At 40.8% G+C, this 24059-nt stretch overlaps 2 protein-coding genes across 2 annotated transcripts in view; both read right to left on the minus strand.

The window, feature by feature from the left end:
- Window positions 1-164: 164 nt before the first annotated feature.
- Window positions 165-1164, minus strand: fabp10a (fatty acid binding protein 10a, liver basic). The gene is made up of 4 exons (XM_070835603.1): window positions 1046-1164; window positions 671-843; window positions 363-452; window positions 165-254 (listed from the first exon to the last, which is right to left on the minus strand). The coding sequence occupies exons 1-4, from the start codon at window positions 1110-1112 to the stop codon at window positions 204-206; spliced, it is 381 nt and encodes a 126-aa protein (XP_070691704.1). The 5' UTR covers window positions 1113-1164; the 3' UTR covers window positions 165-203.
- Window positions 1165-2000: 836 nt separating this feature from the next.
- myom3 (myomesin 3) overlaps window positions 2001-24059 on the minus strand; it is a 51034-nt gene continuing 28975 nt past the window's right edge. The window contains exons 15-37 of the mRNA XM_070835257.1: window positions 22766-22949; window positions 21587-21761; window positions 21266-21387; window positions 20222-20409; window positions 16769-16895; window positions 14532-14713; window positions 14106-14220; window positions 13130-13286; window positions 12422-12528; window positions 11989-12033; window positions 11640-11776; window positions 8899-9043; window positions 7996-8055; window positions 7208-7275; window positions 6390-6500; window positions 5977-6064; window positions 5678-5716; window positions 5316-5421; window positions 3571-3734; window positions 3437-3473; window positions 3257-3279; window positions 3111-3166; window positions 2001-2942 (exon numbers count right to left, since the gene is read on the minus strand). Of these exons, the coding sequence (XP_070691358.1) occupies window positions 2673-2942; window positions 3111-3166; window positions 3257-3279; window positions 3437-3473; window positions 3571-3734; window positions 5316-5421; window positions 5678-5716; window positions 5977-6064; window positions 6390-6500; window positions 7208-7275; window positions 7996-8055; window positions 8899-9043; window positions 11640-11776; window positions 11989-12033; window positions 12422-12528; window positions 13130-13286; window positions 14106-14220; window positions 14532-14713; window positions 16769-16895; window positions 20222-20409; window positions 21266-21387; window positions 21587-21761; window positions 22766-22949 (2706 nt within the window). The 3' untranslated portion in view covers window positions 2001-2672. The remainder of the gene's footprint in view (window positions 2943-3110; window positions 3167-3256; window positions 3280-3436; window positions 3474-3570; window positions 3735-5315; window positions 5422-5677; window positions 5717-5976; window positions 6065-6389; window positions 6501-7207; window positions 7276-7995; window positions 8056-8898; window positions 9044-11639; window positions 11777-11988; window positions 12034-12421; window positions 12529-13129; window positions 13287-14105; window positions 14221-14531; window positions 14714-16768; window positions 16896-20221; window positions 20410-21265; window positions 21388-21586; window positions 21762-22765; window positions 22950-24059) is intronic.

Below are 24059 nucleotides of genomic sequence, written 5' to 3' on the forward strand. Positions count from 1 at the left end.
TGCGCATGCGCACAGCTGTGCAGCCCAGGGAAGGCGTGCGTGCGCACACTCAAATTCAAACGTGCGATCGTTTATTATTATTTCACTCATATTAAAGGGATGTTGGGAGTAGGTTTTTGCATCGGCATAAAAAAGATGACGCAAACCGCCAGTAGTAAGCAACACTTTTATTTAAATAGACATCGGTTTCCTCACTGCCAAGTTCACATCTTTCTGCTCTTCCTGATGAGAGTTGTTGAGCTCATGGTCAAAGTCTGAAAAGGAAACAGGAAATGACATTATTATTAAGTGATATTACTTAAACAGTATTTACACGTGGAGGTAAAATGTTTTTAATCGTGTAAGAGGCTAGCCTACTGTACCTCAACCATCTCTCCTGCCTTGAGCTCTTGGATGTGGCAGAACTTGCCGGTTTTGCAGACCAGTTTGCCACCCTCCATGTTGACAACACACTGGGGGTTTGAAAGGAAGGAGAAGACACATATCACTAATATGCCAAAACAGGCTGCTCAGACCAGAGGCATGCACACCGGCCTGGACACTTGGAGGCTTTAGTCTTCTCCAAAATGTAAAAGCACATGTATGAAATCAGGCGTTCTACTAAAAGAAGGATGTGACATAAAGACTTTGTTGTCTTGACTTTGTGTGTTGTTTCTTTGGAATTACAGACCTTGATCTTCTTGCCGTCCATGGTGGTGATATCAGCCTCCTTGCCGATGGTAAAGGAGTTGGTCACAGTCTTTCCAGGGGTCTTGGAGGTGACGACAAAGTCATTGCCACTCTGCTTGATCTCAGTAATTGGCTTGATGTCTTTGGCCATCTTGATGACATCTGCTGGAAGTTCTGGTAAGCAAAGCACATGTGTGTTTGTACAACTTACTAGTGAGGACTGGACAGCAACGCCGTGTCGCCTGAGTGGTTACAATAAACATTACAAGGCTTTAAAAACATTAAAATAACTACTTTGCCCTCAGCTACCAAAGATAATAGATTTCTTTGTATCCCTCCATCGCCCGCAGCTCTACCAGCGTTTGTTTTTTCTCACCCATGGCCTTGAGGAACTCCTCGTAGTTCTCCTGGGAGTAGACCTGCCATGTGCCGTTGAAGTCCATGTTTTCTAGAAGGTCTGGCTTCTCCTTTGGGCTGGAGGCTGAGACAGCTGTGTGAGGCTCAACACAATGTGGAGGATGTGACTGTGGCGCTGCATCCTTTTATACAGGACAGCAAGGAGGGGTCCCTGTGCCATGTCTAATGAGTAACAAACCCAAAGCAGTCACTGCTGTTTGAACAACCTGAAGTTCACTTACTCCAGTTTGGAAAAACTGGCCACCAAAGATTAATTTAGATGGTAATTTGTGTCCTATGTGTGTTCAAGGGCGTCACTGATTTTTCTTTGCACATAAACAAACAGGTAGTTTATTAGTTAGGAATAAATCACAACTGTCCCTTACTGTAAGGTTCACAGAGAGGAGTCTGATGACATTACCAATTTAACACACCATTAGTCATATTTACATGTATTTTATTAAGGCCTCGTTCACTGAACATTAGGTCTCAAGTGAACTTCATGCACGTCTGCAACCTTTCCACAGGGTGCCATTGAACCTCCTAACGTGAGTCTATCTAGTAGTGGGGTTAACGACACCACGGACTGTTTGTTTTCAAACTGCAAGACATAATCTCTGCTTGCAACATCATTCACAAAGAAAACTGTAGTGCACATTTTCTCAAACACTACTATAAATAGTTTACTGAATTATTATTAGTTTACTTATATTATTATTATGAAGGTGGAAAATGGTATTTGTTAGTGCTCATAAAAACAATAAACCAGTATAAATCACTTGAAATAGTTTTATTCAGTACACACACAGTAAACACACTGCATATCTGATTCACCTAAAGCTCTACAGTCCAGTAGCTGTGCAGCTTTTCTTATGTCGGGTATTTAGTGAGCATCAAAATCGCGGCTGTGCAACTTTTGCTGAATGATCACACGTGACATTTATTGAATATGGCTAAATGATAAGATGCGATGTCAACTCAAAGTCAGAAAACCGGTTCTGTAATGTCAGTTATAAAGCAATAGCAAACGTACTAACTAATTTGCTTCCAACAAGTCTACGTTAATGTTAACTACCATCTGAACACACCAGAGCCCGTAGGTTTCTACCAGCAAATCATCGGAGTATATTAAATTCATCCATGGTGCGTTTTACTGCTTATCAATTCAGCTTTCCATTTGTTAGGGGAAATTGTGCTATTTCTTCTTTGAAAAGTTAGACAGTCTCACTTTGGTAAAGAAATAAGTTTTATGTCACACGTCCATGAAGTGAAAGGGTTTGACTAACAGGACTTTGCAATTCTGGATCTCTGTCCCTGGAGAAGCCTGAATATGACATTTTTATGGAACATGCTGTCTCGTTTTTTTAAATTATATAGACAGTTTGCAGGCTGTAGGGCAATTACATTTTTGATGAAACCTCGGTGGACATTTTTCAAATGCTCAATGAATTACCCTCATGCTCAGTAAAGTTTCTCAAGACATGAAAAATACACCATCATTCTGTCTCACATCTATTCATCCATCCACTACATCTATCCCTGGTAAGAATTGCAACCTGAAGCATAAAATTCCTACAGAAAATCACTTTCTGACTCAGTCTGCAGTCCTAACCCATCTCCACCACGTTTGCTGGAGGCTTCTCTCCGTGCTTGTAGACGCTCACGGTCACGTCGGCCGTTTCAGAGCCGAACTTGTTGCGAACAAAGATGCTGTATTTTCCTGAGTCCTCCAATTGGACGTTGTTGACAGTGATGGTGCTGCACTTGGGCTCCTTAGTGATGGTAAACTGGGCCTGGTTAGCGATCTCCTTGTCGTTCCTGAGCCAGAATATCTCTGGGGCTGGTTCACCATCGATGAAGCACGTCAGACACAGGGACTGAAGGGAGGATGAGGAGGAGAGAAGAAAATAGGAAGTGATCAGCTCTGTAATTATTAGACTGGTACAGCCACACCGATGGACATCAGTAATATCACAACAAAGCACAATCGTGTATGAATGTGTCTCTAAGCAGAAGTGTCTAACGTTTCCCTGACAACGCCGTACCTTGCCCTCCATGATGGCCACCACATCAGGAAGACCCATTGTGACTTTGGCTCGATCTGAAACAAAACAAGCCGCAATGACTCAGTCAATGTGGAAGCTTTTCATCTTTGTCGTGGTCAAAAATAAAAACATAACCAGCAACTCACTTTTCTCTGCGATGGCCGCCTGCCTGCGGGACGAAGACAACGGGAGAAATTAACATTGCACAGTGTCGGGCAACAACAATCCGCGCTGAGATGTTTACCTCTGACTGATGAGCGCTCTCTGTTAGTGTCACAGCAAACCATGCCAGACGCATCATCTACTGCATGTAGTGCAGCACTTACTTCAACCTCTGGTACTCCAGCAGGGCATCAGCAAAGGCTGTTGACAATCATATAATAGACAAATGTTAAATCACCTGCAGTGAAATCCTCACTTTATCTGGAATTGTGTTGTGGATCCTTCAGATCAAACCCACCTTGTCCAGACAGGTCGAAATACCGTTTGTATGTTTCTTTGCCGTCAAACATCTCCAAGGTGTATTTGCCTTTGTCATTCTCTGTTGGGTTACAGATTTCGATCCAGACCATCTGCATGTTGCTGCCAGGCTTTGTCCTGACCTCCTGGTCAATCTTCTTCTCCCTAGGGCAGCATAGGTGAATGTTTTTCTCCTGCTATGTATGACCAACAAAGACCAGATTCTGACCAAAAGCGTATGTTCTGAGGACATACTCCTGGTTTCGCCCTAGACCAAAGCACAGATCTGGAGCGGCTCCTCTGATCACCAGAGTCTGGCTGCTCCTAGTAACTGGAGTGGTATTCGGTTTAACCCAAAAGAATAAATACCAAGTAGTGTGTACAAAATGTAGGTGGCATGTTTTACGTTGCAACCTCATCTTTTTGAGTCAGAGGAGAACAAGGATGCAGGTTTATAAACTCAGTGGAAAGGTAAATTGAAAATGCATTGGCAGGGACACATTTCATGGATTAAATTCAGATTGAGTTTAATTTGAGGAAAATTTGTCGTTCTGCATCCCAAAGTCATAAATTGTAAAGACTCTCTTTAAAGCCCCCAGCAGATGGTGCTAGTAGCCTTACTTCAGAGACCAGTTAGACCCATAACCGTATAACAGGTATGTTTTAGTATACGTACACCAGTTCCTTTAAATTATGGCAAATTTATTCAGTCTAATAAATAGACATTTAGGCTTAATGTACAGCTTTTCCCATTTTCTTCTTAAATGATTTTAAGATTATAAAAATCTTAATTCTAAATCTAACAACTCTAAAACTCTACATCTTAATCTTATTCCACATTGTCTTGACAGTGTCTGATACACTCTGTATCCACTTGCTAATCAAAGCTACTTGAGTGAATTATTGACTACTCACGACTCACATGTTTTTATTTACTCTATGTGTCTTGTTCTTCATTTTATACACACTATCACATAATCAGATAAATATCTATTTATCTTTGAAAAACCCGAGGCATCCTATAGGGCTTTAAATACACTTCTGTGAGATTCAACAGTGTTTGGCTGCACAGAGCTCTGTGCAGCGCTCTGCCTCTATCGATTAGAACAGGTAAGTAGGATGAACCTGGTGTTTTTAATGTCCAGATGTGCCCGCTGGCTGACTCAAAAGAGCATTTGCATGCAGCATAAAGGTCCAGTTCTACTGCCACATTTAGACACTGAACCTTTGAAGTTGTTAGTAGTTGAACTTTAATTTTTATCATTTTACGGAATGAACTTTAATAAAGGAGCCCTAGACTTCACCACCGTGACGGGAAATGTCACAGTAAATTAACATCCCTTTTATTTCCATTGGCTTTAGTGTGTGTGAACGCGCAGCGGTCGAGCCGGTGGCTCCTTTGTGTTGCTTTCTGTACGGTACCTTAGCAGCCAAAGTCACGGCAGCAATGCTGAAGGCAGTCATAGATTTTCACAGTATTGTGTGTATGTTCCTGTTATTAGCTTGACATTTACAGTGCTGTATTTCTGTGACTAGCAGTCAACTATTTGATCACACCTCCACATCACGCTTTTCATTTGCTGTCATGTGCAGCATTTTCTGCATGTGATGATTTTCAACAGTTTTATTCACGAGTCACTTAAATTTGGTGCCGGTTTGCAGAAATCAAATTAAGTTTGGAATACTGTGCAGCAGCAGCGGCACATAGGATGTTAGGTCAGAGAGGTGCCCTGCATGTGGACTTACTTGAAGTACCAGCTGGTCTTCAGGTAGCTTATATAGTATTTGAGGGAGCAGTAGAGCTTGAAACCTTCAGCGGTACTCTGAATCCTCAGCGGGCCGGCTGACAATGCTGCAGAGATGGTGAGAGAGAGAGAGCAGAGCCTCTGATTATTTAATGCCACAGTGCATATATTTCAGTTTCCTTGACAATTTAAAACACTTTGTGTCTTATCTGGGGAACTCAACACATTAATATTCTGAAACCACACGCACCACAATTAATTAACATGGCTTTATCCTCATCCCAACACAGCACATCTGGTGTGAAAAACAAGTCACTGGCAGGTTATTCTCTAAAGAAGAGCCTCCAATTGTGAATAACTCACCACACTGTTTACTCAGCTGCTGGAGAAGCTTGTCACGCTCTGTAAATAAAAAGAACAATTAAGCGTCCAGACAGTGTTTTATATTGCTTGTGGAACTCGATAAATAATAAATGCAAGATTAGAGGTAGGTAGCTGAATGCTAAGGACACATAATGAGATAAGAAGGAAAAAAATCAAAGACATTAATGGCCTCATGTCCATTATGAATGGAAAATGTGTGGCTACTGAAATGTACACAGTAACAAATGGGGATCATTGTTTGTGGATGCTTGTTCACTGGTAAGAAGATCACGTCTCACCGTCACCCAGTAACTCTAAGGTGCTGACGTCCTCTCCTCTCCCATCTGACACCACCGCTCTGTACGAACCTACCTCTTTCTTCGTAACCTGAGGAAAAACCATCCACCCTATTAAAATTAAACATATTCATAACTTCTCGCATGAATTATTGACAACTCTGGAGAACAACCAAAATATTTTGAGGTTTTTTTTTCCAGGTTAAGCTTAAAATACACCCCAAGGTGAAGCTGGGACAATCTCACAGCAATACAGAATAAAACATGTTTAGAGTTACAGACATCTTATAAACATCAGCTGTCTTTTATTCCATTGTTTTCTCTCTCGGTTCACCAGCTACCATTTATAAATGCTGATTCACATTTCACATGAGCTCTTAACTCCCCTTCCCGCCGAGCAGAACTGTTTTGGATACCTGTGGGATGTTAAGCGTGCTGACCCCTGATGACTGCTCATACTCCACTTGGGTCACCGCCACGCCTTCTTTAAACCACTTAAGCGACGTGTCCTTGTTTGTATTTGTCACCTGAAATGATGAGAAATAGGATATCTGAAATGAAAGTGTAAAGGCTTTCCTCTAAAATGGATTGGTTTAGAATTAATTAATCCGATTCACGTAATAACTGCGACCCTGTGTGGTGATTTAAACGAGTCAGACTTGCTGTAAAGCCTGGTTTAACATCTAATGTGTTACAGAGAAAAATGAAAGGAGAAGCTTGACATTTTGGGGAAGCAGCTCATTTGCTTTCATGCCAAGAGACAGATGAGAGCATTGATACCACTCTCAGTCTGTCCCCTCGATATGAAGCCGGAACCAGAAGCCAGTTAGCTTAGCTTAGCACAAAGACTGGAAACAGGGGGAAACAGCTAGCCTGGCTCTGTCTAAATGTTTCTAAATCTGCCTAGCAGCACCTCTATAGCTCACTAATTAACACGTCGTAGCTTGTTAATTTAATTTGTACAAAAACTGGAAAAGTGCAAACGCAGCATGAAGACTACAGGAAGTCACCTGAAATGTCCATCTATTCCTTTAATAAGTAATATAAAAGTAAATCAATGTCCTGGCTCTGAATGATGTGTGAATTTAGCAACACATTAGCACATTTACACAAGTAAAATGATTTCATGAGTAATAAAGAAAGATGAAACATTTTTGGGTTCCTAATATGTTGTTAGCTTAGCTCTGTTATTCCCATCGGCAATTGTGATTCATTTTGTAAAATGTAAAAGTACCTTGCACTTTATAATCAGTTCACAATCCTCATTTACACTCCATGACAAGAATTCCTGGAAGTAGGGTCCTTGGAAAACAGAGCACATATTGTACTGAACCATAGAAACAGCAGCCATCAGACAATAATTCATGCAGAACAACCAGTGAAACACTAATGCATCACAATATCTCAATTTATGGCAATTATGGCAATTTACGGCTGTGTGATAAACCAGAGCGCTGACAGTGACAGCTGTCTGAAATAAGAGTGGTGGGGCTATTCAGAACAGCACACAGGTGGAGAACATGCACCCCACATGATTTAATATCTCTTCAGCATCATGTTATCCTGCACATAATAGACAGAGCGTGCCACGTGGACTTTGTCTCACGTGGACTTTGGATGGTGGATGCGGCTTGGGATCGTCTGTTTGCACAAGCGGGAACTGGCACATTGGCCTTTAACACACAAAAGAGTCGTATAGCTTCTCCTTATCACATCGCAGAGCTCAGGTGACGAAAAGATGGAGCTCAGCAGCACAGGAGGTGTCCTTTCTGTCTTTGTGTGACGAAGCAGCTGTGTCATTACGCACAGAACTTGTTGCTAAGTTGTTTAATGTAATCCCACCATGGAACGAGAACCAAGAGTCATTTTGTGTCTTAAAATGTGAATTGTGTAAGACAACACAGGTATAATTTGAGCAATAGGTGAAACGTTATTACGGTGTAACGTTTGATTTGAGCCTCGCAGCAAAGGTTTCACTGTATGTACAATAGAGCGTGTTACTGATGTTTGAAGACTTCTCACCAGACTTTCTCTGATGGTCGCGTCGTTTTGCATGAGCCAGGGCCAGCGCCTCGCGAAACTCTGTCGGAAAGAAGATGTCAAAACAGCTGAATCAACTCATGCCACATGGAGAGGAGTGAGGATAACCTGTTGCTACAAGAGGTTCGTATTTTCAAAATAATCTCATCTTCACTGTAACCTGCCGGGCCAATCTTATGAGGGGTGCATGTGTGGGTGAGGAAAGTGGACTTCTGGGTGAAAGTCGCCAAAAGTGGATGGTAAAAATTGTCCCATTTGACAATAGAACCAAAAAATGCTGCACTTACACAGCAAGACAAGAAGGACATGTTGAAGGCCTCCATACCTGATATTATGGAGATAAAGTGCAACATCACTGGTTCCATTACGGCCTAAAGGCCTAAAAATGATCCTGTGCTGATTATTTTACCAATTGCTACTCAGTAATTATGATGCAACACCTCAAGAAATCTGGAGAGAAAATAGTGAGCTTATCTGAAAAACACATGGTTGTACTACAAAGTGTTTGCATTATAAATTGCATTTTTATTTTAAATTCTCACCAATTTATTGGATTTTTTTAAGAGGAGGCAGCAGCAGACCAGCAACACCTGTTCTGCGAGTTAAACTTTTGCCTTAATCTTTTAATAGTAATCAGGGCCTGTCAGTGGAAAAAACAAGCACTTTTAGAACCACAAACATGTAACAATAGGGCCTAGGTTTAAAAGCACCACAGCTGTCCTTTAAGGAAGTAAAGACAACGATCACTACTGTGTAAATGAAGCCAGTGTGGTGTCACATTTATATTGATGCCTGTTCTGGCCCATTGCATTGCTTGTCTTTCATTATGATACAAAACAAAAACCAGTGACAGCCAACTTTGTAGCAGTTGAGTGAATGACTTACTTTGATCCACAAAGACCAAAGTGAACTGGTTTTTGGCGCGGCCATCCCGCAGCTGAGCCGTGTACGAGCCCTCGTCCTCCAGAGAGAGCTGATCAAACAGTATCTCCACCAGACCTTTGGCTTTGTCGAAGTTGATCCTACGGTGCTGCAGAAGAGCAAACAACCATTGCCACACATTCAGTGCACATCAGCTCGCATGTCCCACATAATAATCCCACATGGCAGGTCGACACGCCACTTGCGATTTACTCTACAGATAGTTGCTCGTACTGACAAAATATAGTGTGAATCAGTGCATGAAAAGTGTCTGAAATGACAGATGCACGCTGTAGATAAAATATTCGGCTTCCCTAACACATGCACGCGCGCACACAGGAACACAAACGAACAGAGACACATAAAACACAGCGTTTGAGCTCATTTTCATGGCTTTTATGTTCATCACGATAAGTGTATGCCTTGCATGTTGATAGGCCTCTGTGGTGGATGTGATTTGTGATGTATGGCAAGCCTGAGGGCCCTAATCAGCTAAATGGCTTTTGAATTCGCAAACCTCAGCTGTGATCATTTAGAAATAACGTGTAATCAGTACTGTTCAGATGGAACCCTGATATTGGGAAATAATGGAATAAATGAAAATGAGACACATGCGATGAATGGAAGCGGCTGAATATCAAGCAGCCGCCTGCCTCGCACAAACATCGGCAAACACAAGACAAACAGAATGTATCAGAGTTGTGAAACCGCAGTAAATATCCTGCATTTGTATTTGTTTTCCCCTCTGTGGACATGTCAGTGCACGGCTCAGCAGCCTTGACGGCAGTGCTGATTATTTTTAGCCTGGTGTCATAACGTATATGAGTGCTGAGGAGGTTTGTTCACGTTCACTTTGTGCTCTTTGATGATTACTCTGTTGCTTTATTTTAGGTCTTCAAAATGGCTGGAGAAATCACTGTGGGGCGGTTTTATTGTGTCCTCTCTTGCTGGTGCATTACATTATTTTGTCAATAATAGGGTAGGAATGTTTATGAAATTGCTTTTTGTTTTTGTTGCAAATAGCTATGGCTCTCACTGAGCTGTCTTATGAAGGTAATTTTTGAGATATGTGAACAACATAGTAAGTGCAAATTTAAGAAGTGTGCAGAGGATGCCATAGGAAATACACTAAAAAATGTTTAGTGTTAATACGTCTATATTGTGCATATCGCACGTCTACTAGAGACCCAGCAAGTAATGACATACTGGTGATTTACTACCCTGCTTGAAGACAGTTGTGTGTTTATTCCACTGTCTTCTTTTTTTGGCGTCTAATTAAAACTGACACATGTACCAGATGTGGGTTCCTTCTCCATCTCCAGCTCAGCTGATCCTCCTGTCCCCCAGACTTTGTAAAATTAGTTCACTTCCCAGACCTTTCTGCTGCCTGGCACACCTGCTCTTCATCTTTGTCAGCAGCCTCAATTCCCTGCCTTCCAGGCTGTTTATTAGAGCACTAACAGCAGTTCTCCATTCATGGTGACTCGTCATGAAAGCAGATGCGTGCAGCTACACACTAATGTGGTGTAAGCCTCGTAGGGCTGCGTGACATGTGTGGTCATTCTGGGATGTGAACACTAAATAGACTTTAAAGCTACATTTCATGTTTTCATGTTTGATTCTATTGTGAATTTCAAAAATGGAAAGATTTAGCTTAATAATCACATTTTACTGTCGTATTGTTTCACGTCATTCATTCTGTTAGGAAACATCATTTTCTGTCAACAAGGAAACTGCGATATCCCGTGGTGCTCAGAGCCATGCAGCTTTATACTGTTATACCTGATCCAGGTGGAGCTACTTCATATAAGGTTAGGTAGTTTAGTCCACAGGGGGTCAGATAAACCTGAGGGGTTATCAGAGGATTAATCAGGTAAGAGAGAAGAAAAAATAAGTTCTGAGACACAAATCTGCATATATATATTTTGGGCTGTTCTTAGTAAACAAAATCGAGTTTAGATGGGAAAGTCCTTTAGACACTCCAAGTTGTTGACATCTGAAATATGAGAAAGGTCCCCAACTAGACACGTTTGTTAACAATTTTGGGACTATTTTCTGCTGCTATGCTTCATGGGTGTACCTAGGTAGTTAGCTCACTATGCAGAAAATGACATCAAGATTTTCAAAGGTCTGATTGGCTTTTGAAGAAAAACAGCTTAACACTAGAATTGTTGACAGAATCAGATTTAGAGGTCTGAAATGAGGCTCAGAAGGTTATGAATCACAGTTGTGGGGCACATGCTTAATTAGTTTCACCTAGCTCCCTTTAGACTAATTAGAAATCTTGTGGATAACGCTATCATTAAAATCATGACCGAAAATAAAGACATTAGTTGATTGGTGACTCCTGAAATGTAGTATTATATTTTCTGTGCAGTGGGGCCCCATAAATCTCTCCTTGTGCTGGCCTTTTAAATGTCCATATTCTAAATTGGCACTCATGAAGTCAGAAACCTGATGAGCAGCAGGCTGACAGGCTTAAAGGACTCTGCCATGTGCTAATTTAAGTTGAGCAATAACAAATAAAAAATAAGGTTTTCCCAGAAGGTCAAAACATAGCACATGCCCCTTGAATCATTTCATCCAAGATACCTTTCAGTCTGAAGGTTTTTAGCAACCAAATCCCCAAACTCTGACAAGGTTAATGACATGCTCGTACTTTCTGAGCCGCAGTATCACATGATAACCTGTGCGGTGGTTCTTACCGGAGTGCTGGAGATTTCTCGGTCATTGAAGATGAGACGGAGCTCAGCAGCGTTACTCAGACTCTCCGTTTGAAGCCAAAGACGAACGTCACCTTTCTCAGAGACCTCCACCTGCCAGCCTGACTTCAGAGCTATCACTACCAAAAAACAAAGGCAGAGCATTTGGGGATATGCTGAACTGAACTGATAATGAATACCAATAATACCAAGAATTCCTGTTTGTTTAACACGTTTGCTGATGAGAGTTACTCTGAAACAAAATGATGAGTCATCCTTTGTTGTGTGATTTCTCTGAAATGTCACATGAACACCTTTCTCCATGATTCAGTACACTGTCTTCAGTACATACGTGGATTTCTGACTTGCCAGCTGAGTTCTTTGAGTCGTTCAAGGTCTGCAATGAAGTAAAACAGCAGCTGAAGGTTAATTAAACTTCGATCGGGACTCACATTTTACAACGCCTCCATACTGTCAAAGAAGCAGTGGAACTGAAGAGGCTCGCATGGCTCTGTTATGAAGCTCAAAGTTGATTGAGAACATATGCTTGGTTAGACAAGCGACCTTGTGGAAGTGGTTGCGAGGGTTGTAATTATTTGCATGAGAGAAAAGCTTGATAACCCTTAAAATTAAAAGTTGTGCTATTTGTGCTGCCGTCAGCATTTTGAATAATAATAAGACAAGAGACAATGGAGTTAGACAAGTGTGTTTTTGTCATTGTGCCTATGGTGAAGTTGTGAATTGAACAGGACGGTTTCATGACCTTCTACTCTACGGCACTTTACCTTCAGCGGTGAAGTCGTAGCTGGAAGACAGGTTTGGGTTGTCGCTCATCACCACCGTGTAGAGGCCCAGATCCTCCTCAGAGGGGTCTGTTAAGGTGAGGACTGACCTGATGCACAAATTGAAAAACAGACAGATGCACCCAGACAACATCTTCCTCTTGTTTATCCATCCACACTGCAGCACGGGATGCTGTGGGGCTTGTTTTGTGCTGTCAGCACCTACACTTCACATTGCTTTCTGTCCCAGTAGTGTTATCCCAATTCCTCTCAGCCCGCTGAACTAAAAATGAAATAATTGTTTTACATGCTATCAATGAGTGGAATGGTGTGAATGAGAGAGCTGACAGGCAGGCTTCTCTCAACGGGAATCCCAGTGAAACAAAAAACATCAAAAGGTGTATATAATCACTGTGTCTCTATCATTTAGAAATGTAACAAAAGTCATTTGCCACATGATATTCTCTCCACCCACTGTTCTGGTTTGTTTGAAGAAGGTTGCAGGGTAAAACCTGAGCAACATGCTGAACAAACAAGAGATGGAACCTACAGTGTGAAAAGCACAGAGCTGCTGATGGATGACCAGGCAGAAGCATTTTTCTCTCAACTTGAATCAGTCCTGTTCTTGTTCATGCAGACCACAGACCACACATTTCTCCACATTCAAACAAGTAAAGGTGTACAGTCCACGTTACAGATGGACAACCGTACCCATTCTTTTTTGTTTCTGCCTTAGCTCTTTTGGCATCAATGGGCTCTCTGTAGTTTTTGCTCCAGAGGAACTTGCTCTGGTCGTTCATCTGGTCAGCCTCATAGCCCAGAAATATGAATCCATCATCGTCCACTCCAATCTCAATGTTTTTGGTGCCTGGAGATAAAAGAGTCCGTTAGGATGGCTCATACTTTTCAGCTTAGTCTGCAATGTGGGCTGCAGACACTGTCAGCAAATTCATATCATTATAAAGGAGGTGGGGAAGTCCCACAGAGTTACATTTGAATGTATTTTCTTATTCATTAATGCATTTACTTTCACTTTTATTTCAGACTGATTCGTCCTTTTAGCAGTGTGTACCACTAGACTGTACTGCCTTCACATGCTGAAGAGCCACATATTGACATCAACATATAAACACGATATTTTAATAGAGTATGTTCCATTTCGGTTAAAATGCTAAATGTGCTGTATGATGGAAATGCCCCCTCCCCCGTTTCCTGTCTTTCTGCTCAACACAGACACGAGAGTGGTATCAGTCTTCTCATCTCACCCTTACATTTAATTTATACACTGTTGCCCATAAAGTTGGAATAAAATGTTTTTTTGACCTCTTCTCATGAAATGATTGTGACAATGTGATTTATTCTTGATAAATAAAGTGTATATCTTCTCAACTTTATCGATCAAACTCTTCCAAACATATCACAGTGAAACTTAAACCACAATTAACCTTTGCAAACTGTGTATTCAGGCTTTAACAAAATTGGGGGTATTGAACAATTATTCCAACTTTATGGGCAACAGTGTAGTTCAAGGATGCGTAATCGAAAGCGCGTCTCGCTAAATAACTATTGGACAGACTGCACTGTGTGGATTACTTTCCTATTATTACTATATATTGTATCTTAGGTCCATCTCCAACAAGCCTCGGAGGTGATTTTTTTTTTTTATAAGACACTCATGATGGCTGACCTGGTTGGGTCTGAGCTGTAATTGGCTCAGTGGGCAGGGAGGCACAGCCCACTCCAGCCTCGTTGACAGCCGAGACACGGAGACGGTAGGTCTGACCTGCCTCAAGGCCTGTCACCTGTTATAAAAAACACATCAATAATTTACTGATCATTGTCATAATTTGCCATGATTATTTAAACATTCTGACTCACAGAAACACAAAGGAATGAAATACTAGAGCTAGCTAGGTTGGAGAATGGTATTGATTTACCGACACATACAGTTATTTAATACACTCATACTCACACACACCATACGAGTGAGTTGGCCCTGTTAAACTGTGTAACGAACAAATCCTAAAAAAACCTTCTAATAAATTAGAGCACTGTCTCTCTTTGTCTGTTATCTTGAACTGAGGCTTGTAAACACGTTCACAGCTTTGCTCACCTTGTAATATTTGTCAGAGATTGGCTTTTTATTCAAAGCAGTCCAGTTGTCTGACTGGTCACCCTGGCTGATTTCCAGCAAATAGCCAGTGACAGGGCTCTGACCTTCATACAACGGAGCCGCCCATAGCAGCACGGCAGAGTCCTTTCTCACCTCCCTGAGCTCAAGGTCATAGGGACACCCTGAGATAAAGAGAAGAGCTGGGGTCATAGAAATACTCGACAGTATATCAGGGTCAAAGTCAAAGCAGGACGAGAGAAAATACAGGTCTGTGTATATAGCCTCAGGGATCATATCAAAACCAACCAAACAGTCAAAATGAGCGCAGTGACTTTCCTTAATCCACCCCTACTGACTTCATGACGGCACATCGTAGTTCATTTGCTTAATGATTTTCGGTCACTTTTAAATTATCAATGGCACAGAGGAAATCCCATTTGCCAAGATTAATGGGCTGTGCTTTAAAAGTGGCATTTGTGAGAGAGTCTCTCTCCATTCTTAATATTAATGTCACAACAAGCTGAAATGAGTGGGGCCAGAACTGCAGCCACAACATAGTGACGATGACAGCGGGTCTGTATCTATGTGTGTGTGTGTGTGTGTGTGTGTGTGTGTGTCTGCGTACGTGCAGTATGTGTGTTAGAGATAATAATGCAGGGGCATAACATCCACTGGGGATGGGTGGGCATGCCCCTGCCACTTCTCAAAATTCAATTTATGCCCCACCCCCCATGCTCAGAGCAATGATCTTAACGAGCAGCACAGTGTGATGTGTACTGTGCTATAGAGACTTTTGCAGGCAGCCATTGCTAGTTGGTGGAGGATGTCTGTGTGAGCTGTATGCATCCTTCAGACACTGGAGGAAAAAAAAGTACCACCACCTTGTTTCACAAATTTAAAAAAATGTTCATGTTATCTTTATTTTTATACGCAGTTAATATCATGTTGTATTCAAATATCAAAGATATTGAATACAACATCCTTAGTCATTCATCATTATCATTAGTATTAGTATTATTAGTAGTGGTATTATTGTTATTATTATTATTATTATTATTATTATTATTATAAGACTCTGGACTCACCTGGTGCAGTAATTTACCTCTGTGTAATAATTTGTAATAATAATTTTTAATACATCTTTTTTTATTCATACTTTTATATATTTATATTTTACTTTGTGTTTGAAGTTTATTCTTATTCTTATTCTTTTGGAGCTGTGTGTAACAAAATGCAATTTCCCCCTGGGGATTAATAAAGTAATTCAGATTCTGATTCTGATCAAGAAGGGAAAGAGTTCCTTGTTGTTGAGATGCAAATAAAACATTATCATAGCATGATTTTGATACTACATTAAGAATACAGCAGAGGTTTTGTTAGATTGATTTAAATGTAACTGTAAGTAAAAACAGAGGAACATTGTATGCATTTGTTTATGTGACTTAACCATTTCACGACCTCCAGGGCAGTTTCACACACAGTGAGACACTTCAACTGATAGTGGGCTCAGTGTTTTGCTCAAGGACTCCTCAGCAGCACAGATACAATCCTCCAGGCAGGGAAATATTGAAGGACAAGTCCCACATATGCAACACATAATGAATTCCACCAGGCTATTATTTCAGCTATTATGCACTTGACTGCTGACCTCTGTCTCCTTTTAATGGCATAATATGCAAATAGCCTGTTTTTGCTCTGATGTATTGCGACCTGTTTTGTTGTGAGATGACCGTATGCTCATTTAATGGTGTCATTTTAAATAAAAATGGAATGGTAGTGCGTGGTAATGGGTCCTCCAGTTGATGGATGGGCTTTCACTGGCTCTCACCTCCCACCCCAAGCCGGGGTCAACAAACTTTTAGTTATGTCAACTAACAGCCTTTAGAACAAACTGCAGGTCAGGATGGTAATGGCACTGGCTCAAACTGTCTATGCTCTGAAATAATTGGATGATTTGGAAATAATTAATTTCTAGAGTTAAACTCTCCCTCAACTCATAAAATATGTTTTACCTCTTGTTTCTTCACCCATATGTCCAACCTTCACTGTGCAGTATCTATCTATCTATCTATCTATCTATCTGTTAACCATGAAATAATTATTAAAAGCAGCATATTTGTATGTGTCTTTGTTGTTGTAATGCCCTCTGATGCATGTTAAGATAAACGATTAGTATTAAGATAAAATCACTATTCTAAATGAATTGATAAGAAAGTGAACAGACATTTCTTCCTTACCTGGCTCTGGCATCGTCCACTTCTCACACAGGAAAGCCTCACTGGCCTCGGAGGGCTTCCCGACGCCAACCACATTGGCAGCAAACACACGGAACTGGTAGAAATGTCCACTAGTCAGGTTGCAAACCTGTGGAAACACACACCAGCCACAGAAAAGCTGATAACTCTAACTAACTAGTGGAATGACGGTGGTGTCCACCTGTCAAGCCGAGGACAAACAGGTACGGATTGTATTTGCACTATATTAGCTTACTTTTAGTTCTGTTAAAAGAAGAAACATGGTTTCGTCTAAACCACAATTATGTGCATACACTGTATGAATTACCTCTATGTGTCTCTCTGGCCACTGAGGCTGGCAAACAGTATTCAGGAGGAGAACAGGCTGCTTGACTGAGGAATGTCAATTTTTCATTAAGAGAACTACTTTGGTGTACAGGTGATCAAACATTGGAATGGCTGTTTCATTTTGATGTCCTTCACTGTGTTAACTCAGTGGCCTGGAAGAAGGTTTCTTGTTGTGATTCCTCCAGTACAACAGAGTACATGTTTTTATCAGCGATCCATGAATTGTGTCGTAGACGATAAAGGTCTATCTTGAATTTGTTTCTTTAACTTTCCGTAGCGTTGTTTAGAGCAGCATAAAAACTCCCTTCATGTAAATCAAACTGACTCCGTTCACACAGGCATTCTGGGTGTTATTAAGGAAAACATGGATCAGCTGGCACATCGCACGGGAGGAAAATTCCCTTGTTGTACAGTTACACCCCCCCAGAGTCAAGCAGGCATTTTACAGAGTATTAGCTCTGCTGTTGCTGTCACTGCACTTTTCGCTGTGACCCTCAGACGTTTTGGCTTTGGGAAGAGAGGGGATTGAGCCTTATTGATCTGGTCATTGATCTTCCTATTCACAGCCACTTAGACTTTAAGGCCCTTATCGCCTCCGTGAACAGTTGTGAACTTCTGCTGCTGCTCTCGGGTACCTCCTGGCAACTAATTGACACAACCATCGGGAGCTTATTTCACAGCAATAGCAATCGCTATCTAAAAACCAATTTCCCACCACCTCCATTACCCATGAATCCTTCTCTGACCACATTTAGGTGGTATGACAACCTTCCTATCAGATCGATATACAGTCCACCCTGAGAGACGCAAAGGTTGCCTGCCAAAATGAGTGGAAGACAGTGCAGCTTTCATCCACTAGATGGCAAACAGGCTGTATTTGATGAATTTTACCACACATGCAACTTCAGAGGGCAAGCAAACTTTGTTTGGGATGGAGGGTCCTCCTCTTCGTACGGTGTTTTCCTCTGGGAGACACCAGGCAGTTTGGCTGAAACCATGACCTGCCCTACATCATGACAAAGTTACTCACATAAAGCTACATTTATATTTTAGCAGTGATGGAAAGTAACTAAGTATATTTACCCAATCACTGTTCTTCAGTCAAAGCTTGACCTCACTTGAGTACGTCCATTTGATGTTTCTTTCACTTAGAGGAAAATATTATACTACAGTATCTGGTCACATTTCAGGATTTTATAAGCTTATGAAACAACATACACACATTAAAACAGTGGTTCCAAACATTTTGGTCTTTTACTCCTTACAAATAATCAGCATGAAGGTGCGGGCTCATTGTCATTCAAGAGACATTCTTTCTTTAAACGTCTCAGATCATTTTATTTAAATAACTGCTTGAAGCTCAAAAGGGTTCTATAGAAAAGTCAAAAAAGTGGATATAAGTTTGTGCACTACTGTTTTTTCTTCTTTTGTATCCCACAAATAACCTCACAAAACCTCAGATTTATGTTGTGACCATGTAGAGGGTACATAAGCAAATGCTGCTTATGCGTTGACACAATAGTATTACTGAAACAATAATGTGATATATAATAATATACAACTCAAAGGGGTTATTCTTCTGTAGAATTAGCACTTTTGATACTTCTGATACTTAAAGTACATTTTGCTACAAATACCTCTGTACTTTAAGTAGGATTTTGAGTGAGGGACTTTTAATTGTAATGGAGTATTTGTGCTGTGTTGGTCCTTTCACTTAAAATGATCGGTGTAGTCTGTGGTGGTATTTCAGTCAAAGGAGAGAAAAACACATGGTTACCATGTGTTTTTGCTCTAACGTGGCAGGTCCTGTGACGTGACGAAGTCATTTACATATTCTGCATAACTTCAACCCGGAAAAAGAGAAGGAGCTCGGAGCACAGCACTGCAGCACAATCAATATTCCAGCTAGCCTAATTTGCGACCGGGAAGCCATCAAACTGATTTAAACAAGAGCATACAACAGCCCATTTGGGAGATTGAGGTTGCACTTGAGGATGTGAGGCTGATGAAATTGCTCATTTACCCCAAAAGGGGGAGCTGCATGTTCTCATCAGAGGGTTTCCTTTGAGAAAAAGGTCTCCAATCCTCAAGAAGACTGTAGGGCTAATCTTGATATACAGTGGCACAGTCATTTTGTTTCTAATTGGCTTTGTCTTTGTTTTTCCCAGGAGCTAAAAACAACCACTTACACATAACACATTTGCACAATGTCTAATTATGGAGCACCTGTAATCTCCCTTAGACAGGTTCAAGATTTAACTTTCCTCCAGGTCTCCATGGACACTGCTTGTTGCCTAGTGACACAACCAATGTGGATGAGGGAGCTTTAGCCAATATTGCCATTACTTTGAGGCGACTGCTAAGTGGAAAAATATTTATATCAGTATGATTATATTAAAGGTAAACCCTTATTATCTCTCTCCTGTGCTTCCTCTTTCCTGCGCTTTTTTATTGATTGTTTTCTCCTCCTTGTCATCAGATATTGAAAGATGAATTATTTGTTCTAATTCTGTGTCAGTGAACAGAAAAGACACTGTTGTACACAAGTCACAAGTTCACATGCGCATTAGGTGAAACATAATTCAGCAGTGCCTCGTGCATCTGATATGAAAGAAAAATAGTCTTTAGAAAAGAAAAGACTTGGAGTCTGCAGCCATGCTAGCAGCTCTGTGAGGCACAGCAGTGCTTTGAGCTAAATGCTAATGCCTCCATGCTACCATGCACACAGTGACATTGTTACCATGTTGATGTTTAGCAGGTATAGTGATTATGATGTTAGAATAATAGTTCAGCGGGTTGGGGTGTTAGCATGCTAGCATTAGCTAATTAAAACAAAACACAAAATACAGGTGAAGATGCAAGTATTTGGTCATAAATCAAATTATTGGACAAATTAAACTTTTGACCAGATGGTGGTGCTAGAGAACAAGTCAGCAGATCACAGATTTCACCAGCATTCATCCTCTGTGCACCATGAATGTCTGTACAGAATTTCATGACAATCCATCCAAACTGACTGAGCAACATTGCCATCCTTACAGTCGTGCCTCCTAGCATGGCTAAATCTCTCTACACCATTACTGCATCATGCGTTACTGCATTACTGACCTTAAACTGCCTCTCTTTGACAGGCTTTTGGTTGACCTCTCTCCATGATTCCATGCCCTTTTCCTTCTGGTCGAGGTAGTATCCACACACAGGGTTCCCCCCGTTACAGGCAGGGGCCCTCCAGCCCAACACCATCTCTGATCCAGTGCACAGCAGCAGGGTGATGGCAGCGGGAGCTGAGGGAACATCTGGAGCAAGCGCAAAGAACGACAGAAGAGAGGTGATAGAGGAGAGAATCTCAGCAAGCATCCATTCTGGCTAAATAGACCGAGAAATGACAATAACTCCCTGCCAAACTATTCCTGTCTACAGTTGCAAATTCACAACTCCAGTTCTATATTACGTATTCCCAAATGAGACCGGAAGAAATATTCTCATAATATTATAACTCATAACCTATTTGATGAAAATGTATTTCTCACAAAGAACTTGACTTCAGCCATTTATCCTCTGGTAACGGCTGGGTGGAAGAATAGATGGGAGAATATTGTGGCCAAGTACTTTTCTTCTTTTTCCGAGTGGAATAAATATTTTCTTAAAATGTTTTTGTGCTGTGTGAAAAGCTGCAAAGATGTGAAGGACAAGGTATGACAAAGTTTTCCATGAGGTGAATACTGACAGAATTTTTATCGTTCATTGTCAGAGAGGGCTCCAAAGCAGAAGAAAGAAAAAAACTAGAAACAGGAATAAGTCTTTTTAGAAAGGTTCTTGTGAGTATGCTGTAAGATCCAGTCAAAATTGATAGCTCAGAGGTAGGGAATTATTTTATCTCACAGGCCAAGACAAGATGTATTGTAGTCTAAGTCTAACCTACACTGACACAGGACATTTCTCTTATGTAAAGCACAGTGTTTATCTCCCTGTACTCTTCAGGCGGCTCTAAGAAGAACAAATCTTTTACAAAACCTTGCAATACATTTTAATACTCTGTGCTTTAAAGCAAATTTCTGCAGGAGGAACCATGCAAAGCGCACATACTGTGTCTGCAAAGAAACACAAATGTTGTGTCCACTATTTTGCGACCTTGCCTGCAGGTGCACTTACAAATGGCAGATTTGACGAAGATGGGGTGAGACTCATCTGAATAGCTGCTGTTTCCTGCTCGGCTCACAGACTTCACCCTGAACACATATTCCCCCTGGGTTTTGAGGCCATGCGCGATGAATCTGAGGAAAAGGCACACAGTTCAGCCCTCTTTAGCTCAATGAAATCACCTGACTGTGTTAATAAAAATATTTTAAAAAATTATATATCTTTTTATTTAGGTTAATACATTGTTTAAACAACTTTATCCAGGCAACTATTTTCCCTGCAGCCAACCAGAAGCATCACAACAAAATGTGTTTTAATATTTGTCTCTATCACCTGTTTTTGGTAACAGGCTTGTTGTTGACAGTTTTCCAGTCCTGTTTGCCAATTTCACTGTAGTACAGGTAGTAGCCCAGGATGTCGTCTTTTTCTTTGGGCTCCTGCCACTGGAGCAGCACCGAGCTGTCTGTGTCTCTGATGGCCATAAGAGAGTGAGGTGGAGCTGGCACAGCTGATGGGAATCAGATGGAAAGCCATCAGGTAAAACCTTAGCTGAAATCATCAAATGGAAATTTACTACATAACAGAATTCAGTCTTCCTCAAAGAGTAAATTCACATGTTTAGAGCTTTAAAATAAAAGCAACTCACAACCAGAGATGCCACATTACATTATGTCGGTGTTTCTGTAGCTGATCTGCTGAGCAGTGATGAAAAGTGACTTCCAGTAATTTAAAAGTAATTCTCTGTTTGAGGTGCTAGTTGAGAATTTTCATTTTATACTGTGTATTACTATAAAATGATAAATATTGTTTGTACATAAATATTGTTTGTTTATCAGCTAACATTACTGTGATTCATTGGTTACATACAAAACATGATACACAAAACAAAACTATGATGCAGTGTTATAGATACAACTACCCATCAGTGTATAAAATGGTTCAAATTAGCTCCAACTAAACCGCTACAACATGAAAATGCTGCTTGCATGTTACCAAATCAGTAACTATAACCCAATATATAATAATGTACCACTCTATATGTCGCGTCATGAGTGCTTTTACTTTTGCTACAATGAGCACATTTTATTGATAATACTCGCACTTCAGCAAACTCTTGAATACACTTAAATAAAGTATTTGAGTATTTCTTGTTGTCACAATATTATAGATTTTATACTCAGGTCTGAATTGAACAACAGGCTATGAGATATACATCAAACATACACTGGGCCCATTCATTCACTACACAAAGCACTATTTTCTTTAATCTTGAGGTATAACTGTGATCCTAACGCAGTGATCAGTAACACAAGCAGACAGGTGATCTGTGAGGATGTGAACAAATGCCCAGAAAATAACCTGCTATGATAACCTTTGAAATTATGGAGCTACGCACAACCACAGAAGGTACAGTTCAATAGGTAGAAGAAGTAGAGCTACAAAATCCATTTGACCTTTACAACAGGCAGAGTAATAAATGCACACAGTACATAACAGAGCACATTTTCTCACCTTGTGGCTTTCCCAAGGAGATTGGTTCACTCGGCTCAGAGGGGTCACTGACACCGTACTTGTTGATGGAGCGCACTCGGAAGCAGTACTGCTTGCCCTTGACCAGGTCAAACACTGGGAACCTGGGAGAGTTTACCACCATGTCCAGACTGGCCAGCTCCCAGCTATTCTTCCCAGCCAGAGACTGACCCAAGTACAGAATTAGAAAATCACAAAGATAACTCCAAAAACACCTACAGTATCTCAAGGACACGTTCATGTTCATTATTCAGTATTCTGCAAATATACTAGAGGAATCAATCTGCATGAGAGTGAAGGACTGCCAAGACTGCCAAATAATTTATTCCAATTTTGCACAATCAATTACTCTGCAGTTAACTGGTGATTCTCTAGATTTAGTGCAAACCACTTCAGGTACAGACAAGGGCAAAGAGAAAGAAAGACAGATGGATATGCAGGTAAATTGTGGACAACTAGTGACTCATCCTGACATCTTTTTCTTCATCTCTGTCAATTAGTCGTTCCGGCTAGTGACGTTAAATGGAACTAACATTCTCTATTTTAAAGTCTGCGATTACTTTTCTGTTCTTCCCCTCCTGAGTTGCCATAATTTCCTTTTGTAACTCCCTGTTTGAGGAGGAAAACCTAACAATAGAACGGGGCATGTCATAGAGATCAGTGATGATATAGGGAGGGTAGGGATGAAGACAGATATTTGAATGTTCCCTTCATTATACTGCACAAGCTGAAGTGAAGCAGCAGACTTTAGTAATTTCAGATGCCATTGACAGATTTGACAGTTTTATTGGCCTGGTAACTTATAAAAGTCCAATAAAAATCTATTTCCTGTGGCAGTTTTCTGATTATTGGAGCCAGAAGCTGTTGGATGTCTGGGTTGATATTGGAGAGTCAAGGCTCTTTATTGTTATAGAGAATACATCAGTTCCTACACTTTGATATATTGCAAGAAAACATTATTTTGGAACACTTTTGAGTCTTGGGTTGGCGGTGAAAAAGGGAAAAATATAAGCTGGATCCTTTATAGAAATTACTTTGAATGTATCACTGAAACACAGCCACATAAAGTAAAACTAGATTTAGCTAATGTCTAATCTTAAACCAAAGGAACCCTTCAGATTTACGATCCAGGCACTTTTAAATCACAAGTTAGGAAGTGAAAAACTCTTTCAAGTATGCAGGCAAGAAAATCAAACCGCCAATGCCGAAGTGCATGGCATGAAGAGCAACATCAAGGTCTGTTTGCTTTTAATGAGTCCACAAATTCCCACTTAAA

The sequence above is a fragment of the Pempheris klunzingeri genome, chromosome 8 (assembly GCF_042242105.1).
Source record: "Pempheris klunzingeri isolate RE-2024b chromosome 8, fPemKlu1.hap1, whole genome shotgun sequence".
NCBI classification, from domain to species: domain Eukaryota; kingdom Metazoa; phylum Chordata; class Actinopteri; order Acropomatiformes; family Pempheridae; genus Pempheris; species Pempheris klunzingeri.

Excerpts from the sequence above, each read along its gene's own strand:
- fabp10a (XM_070835603.1), bottom strand. The coding sequence starts at position 1,112 with ATGGACTTCAACGGCACATGGCAGGTCTACTCCCAGGAGAACTACGAG. Across the intron at positions 844-1,045 it reads GGAGTTCCTCAAGGCCATGG|AACTTCCAGCAGATGTCATC; the intron begins GTGAGAAAAAAC and ends TTTGCTTACCAG. Across the intron at positions 255-362 it reads AGGCAGGAGAGATGGTTGAG|ACTTTGACCATGAGCTCAAC; the intron begins GTACAGTAGGCT and ends TTTCCTTTTCAG.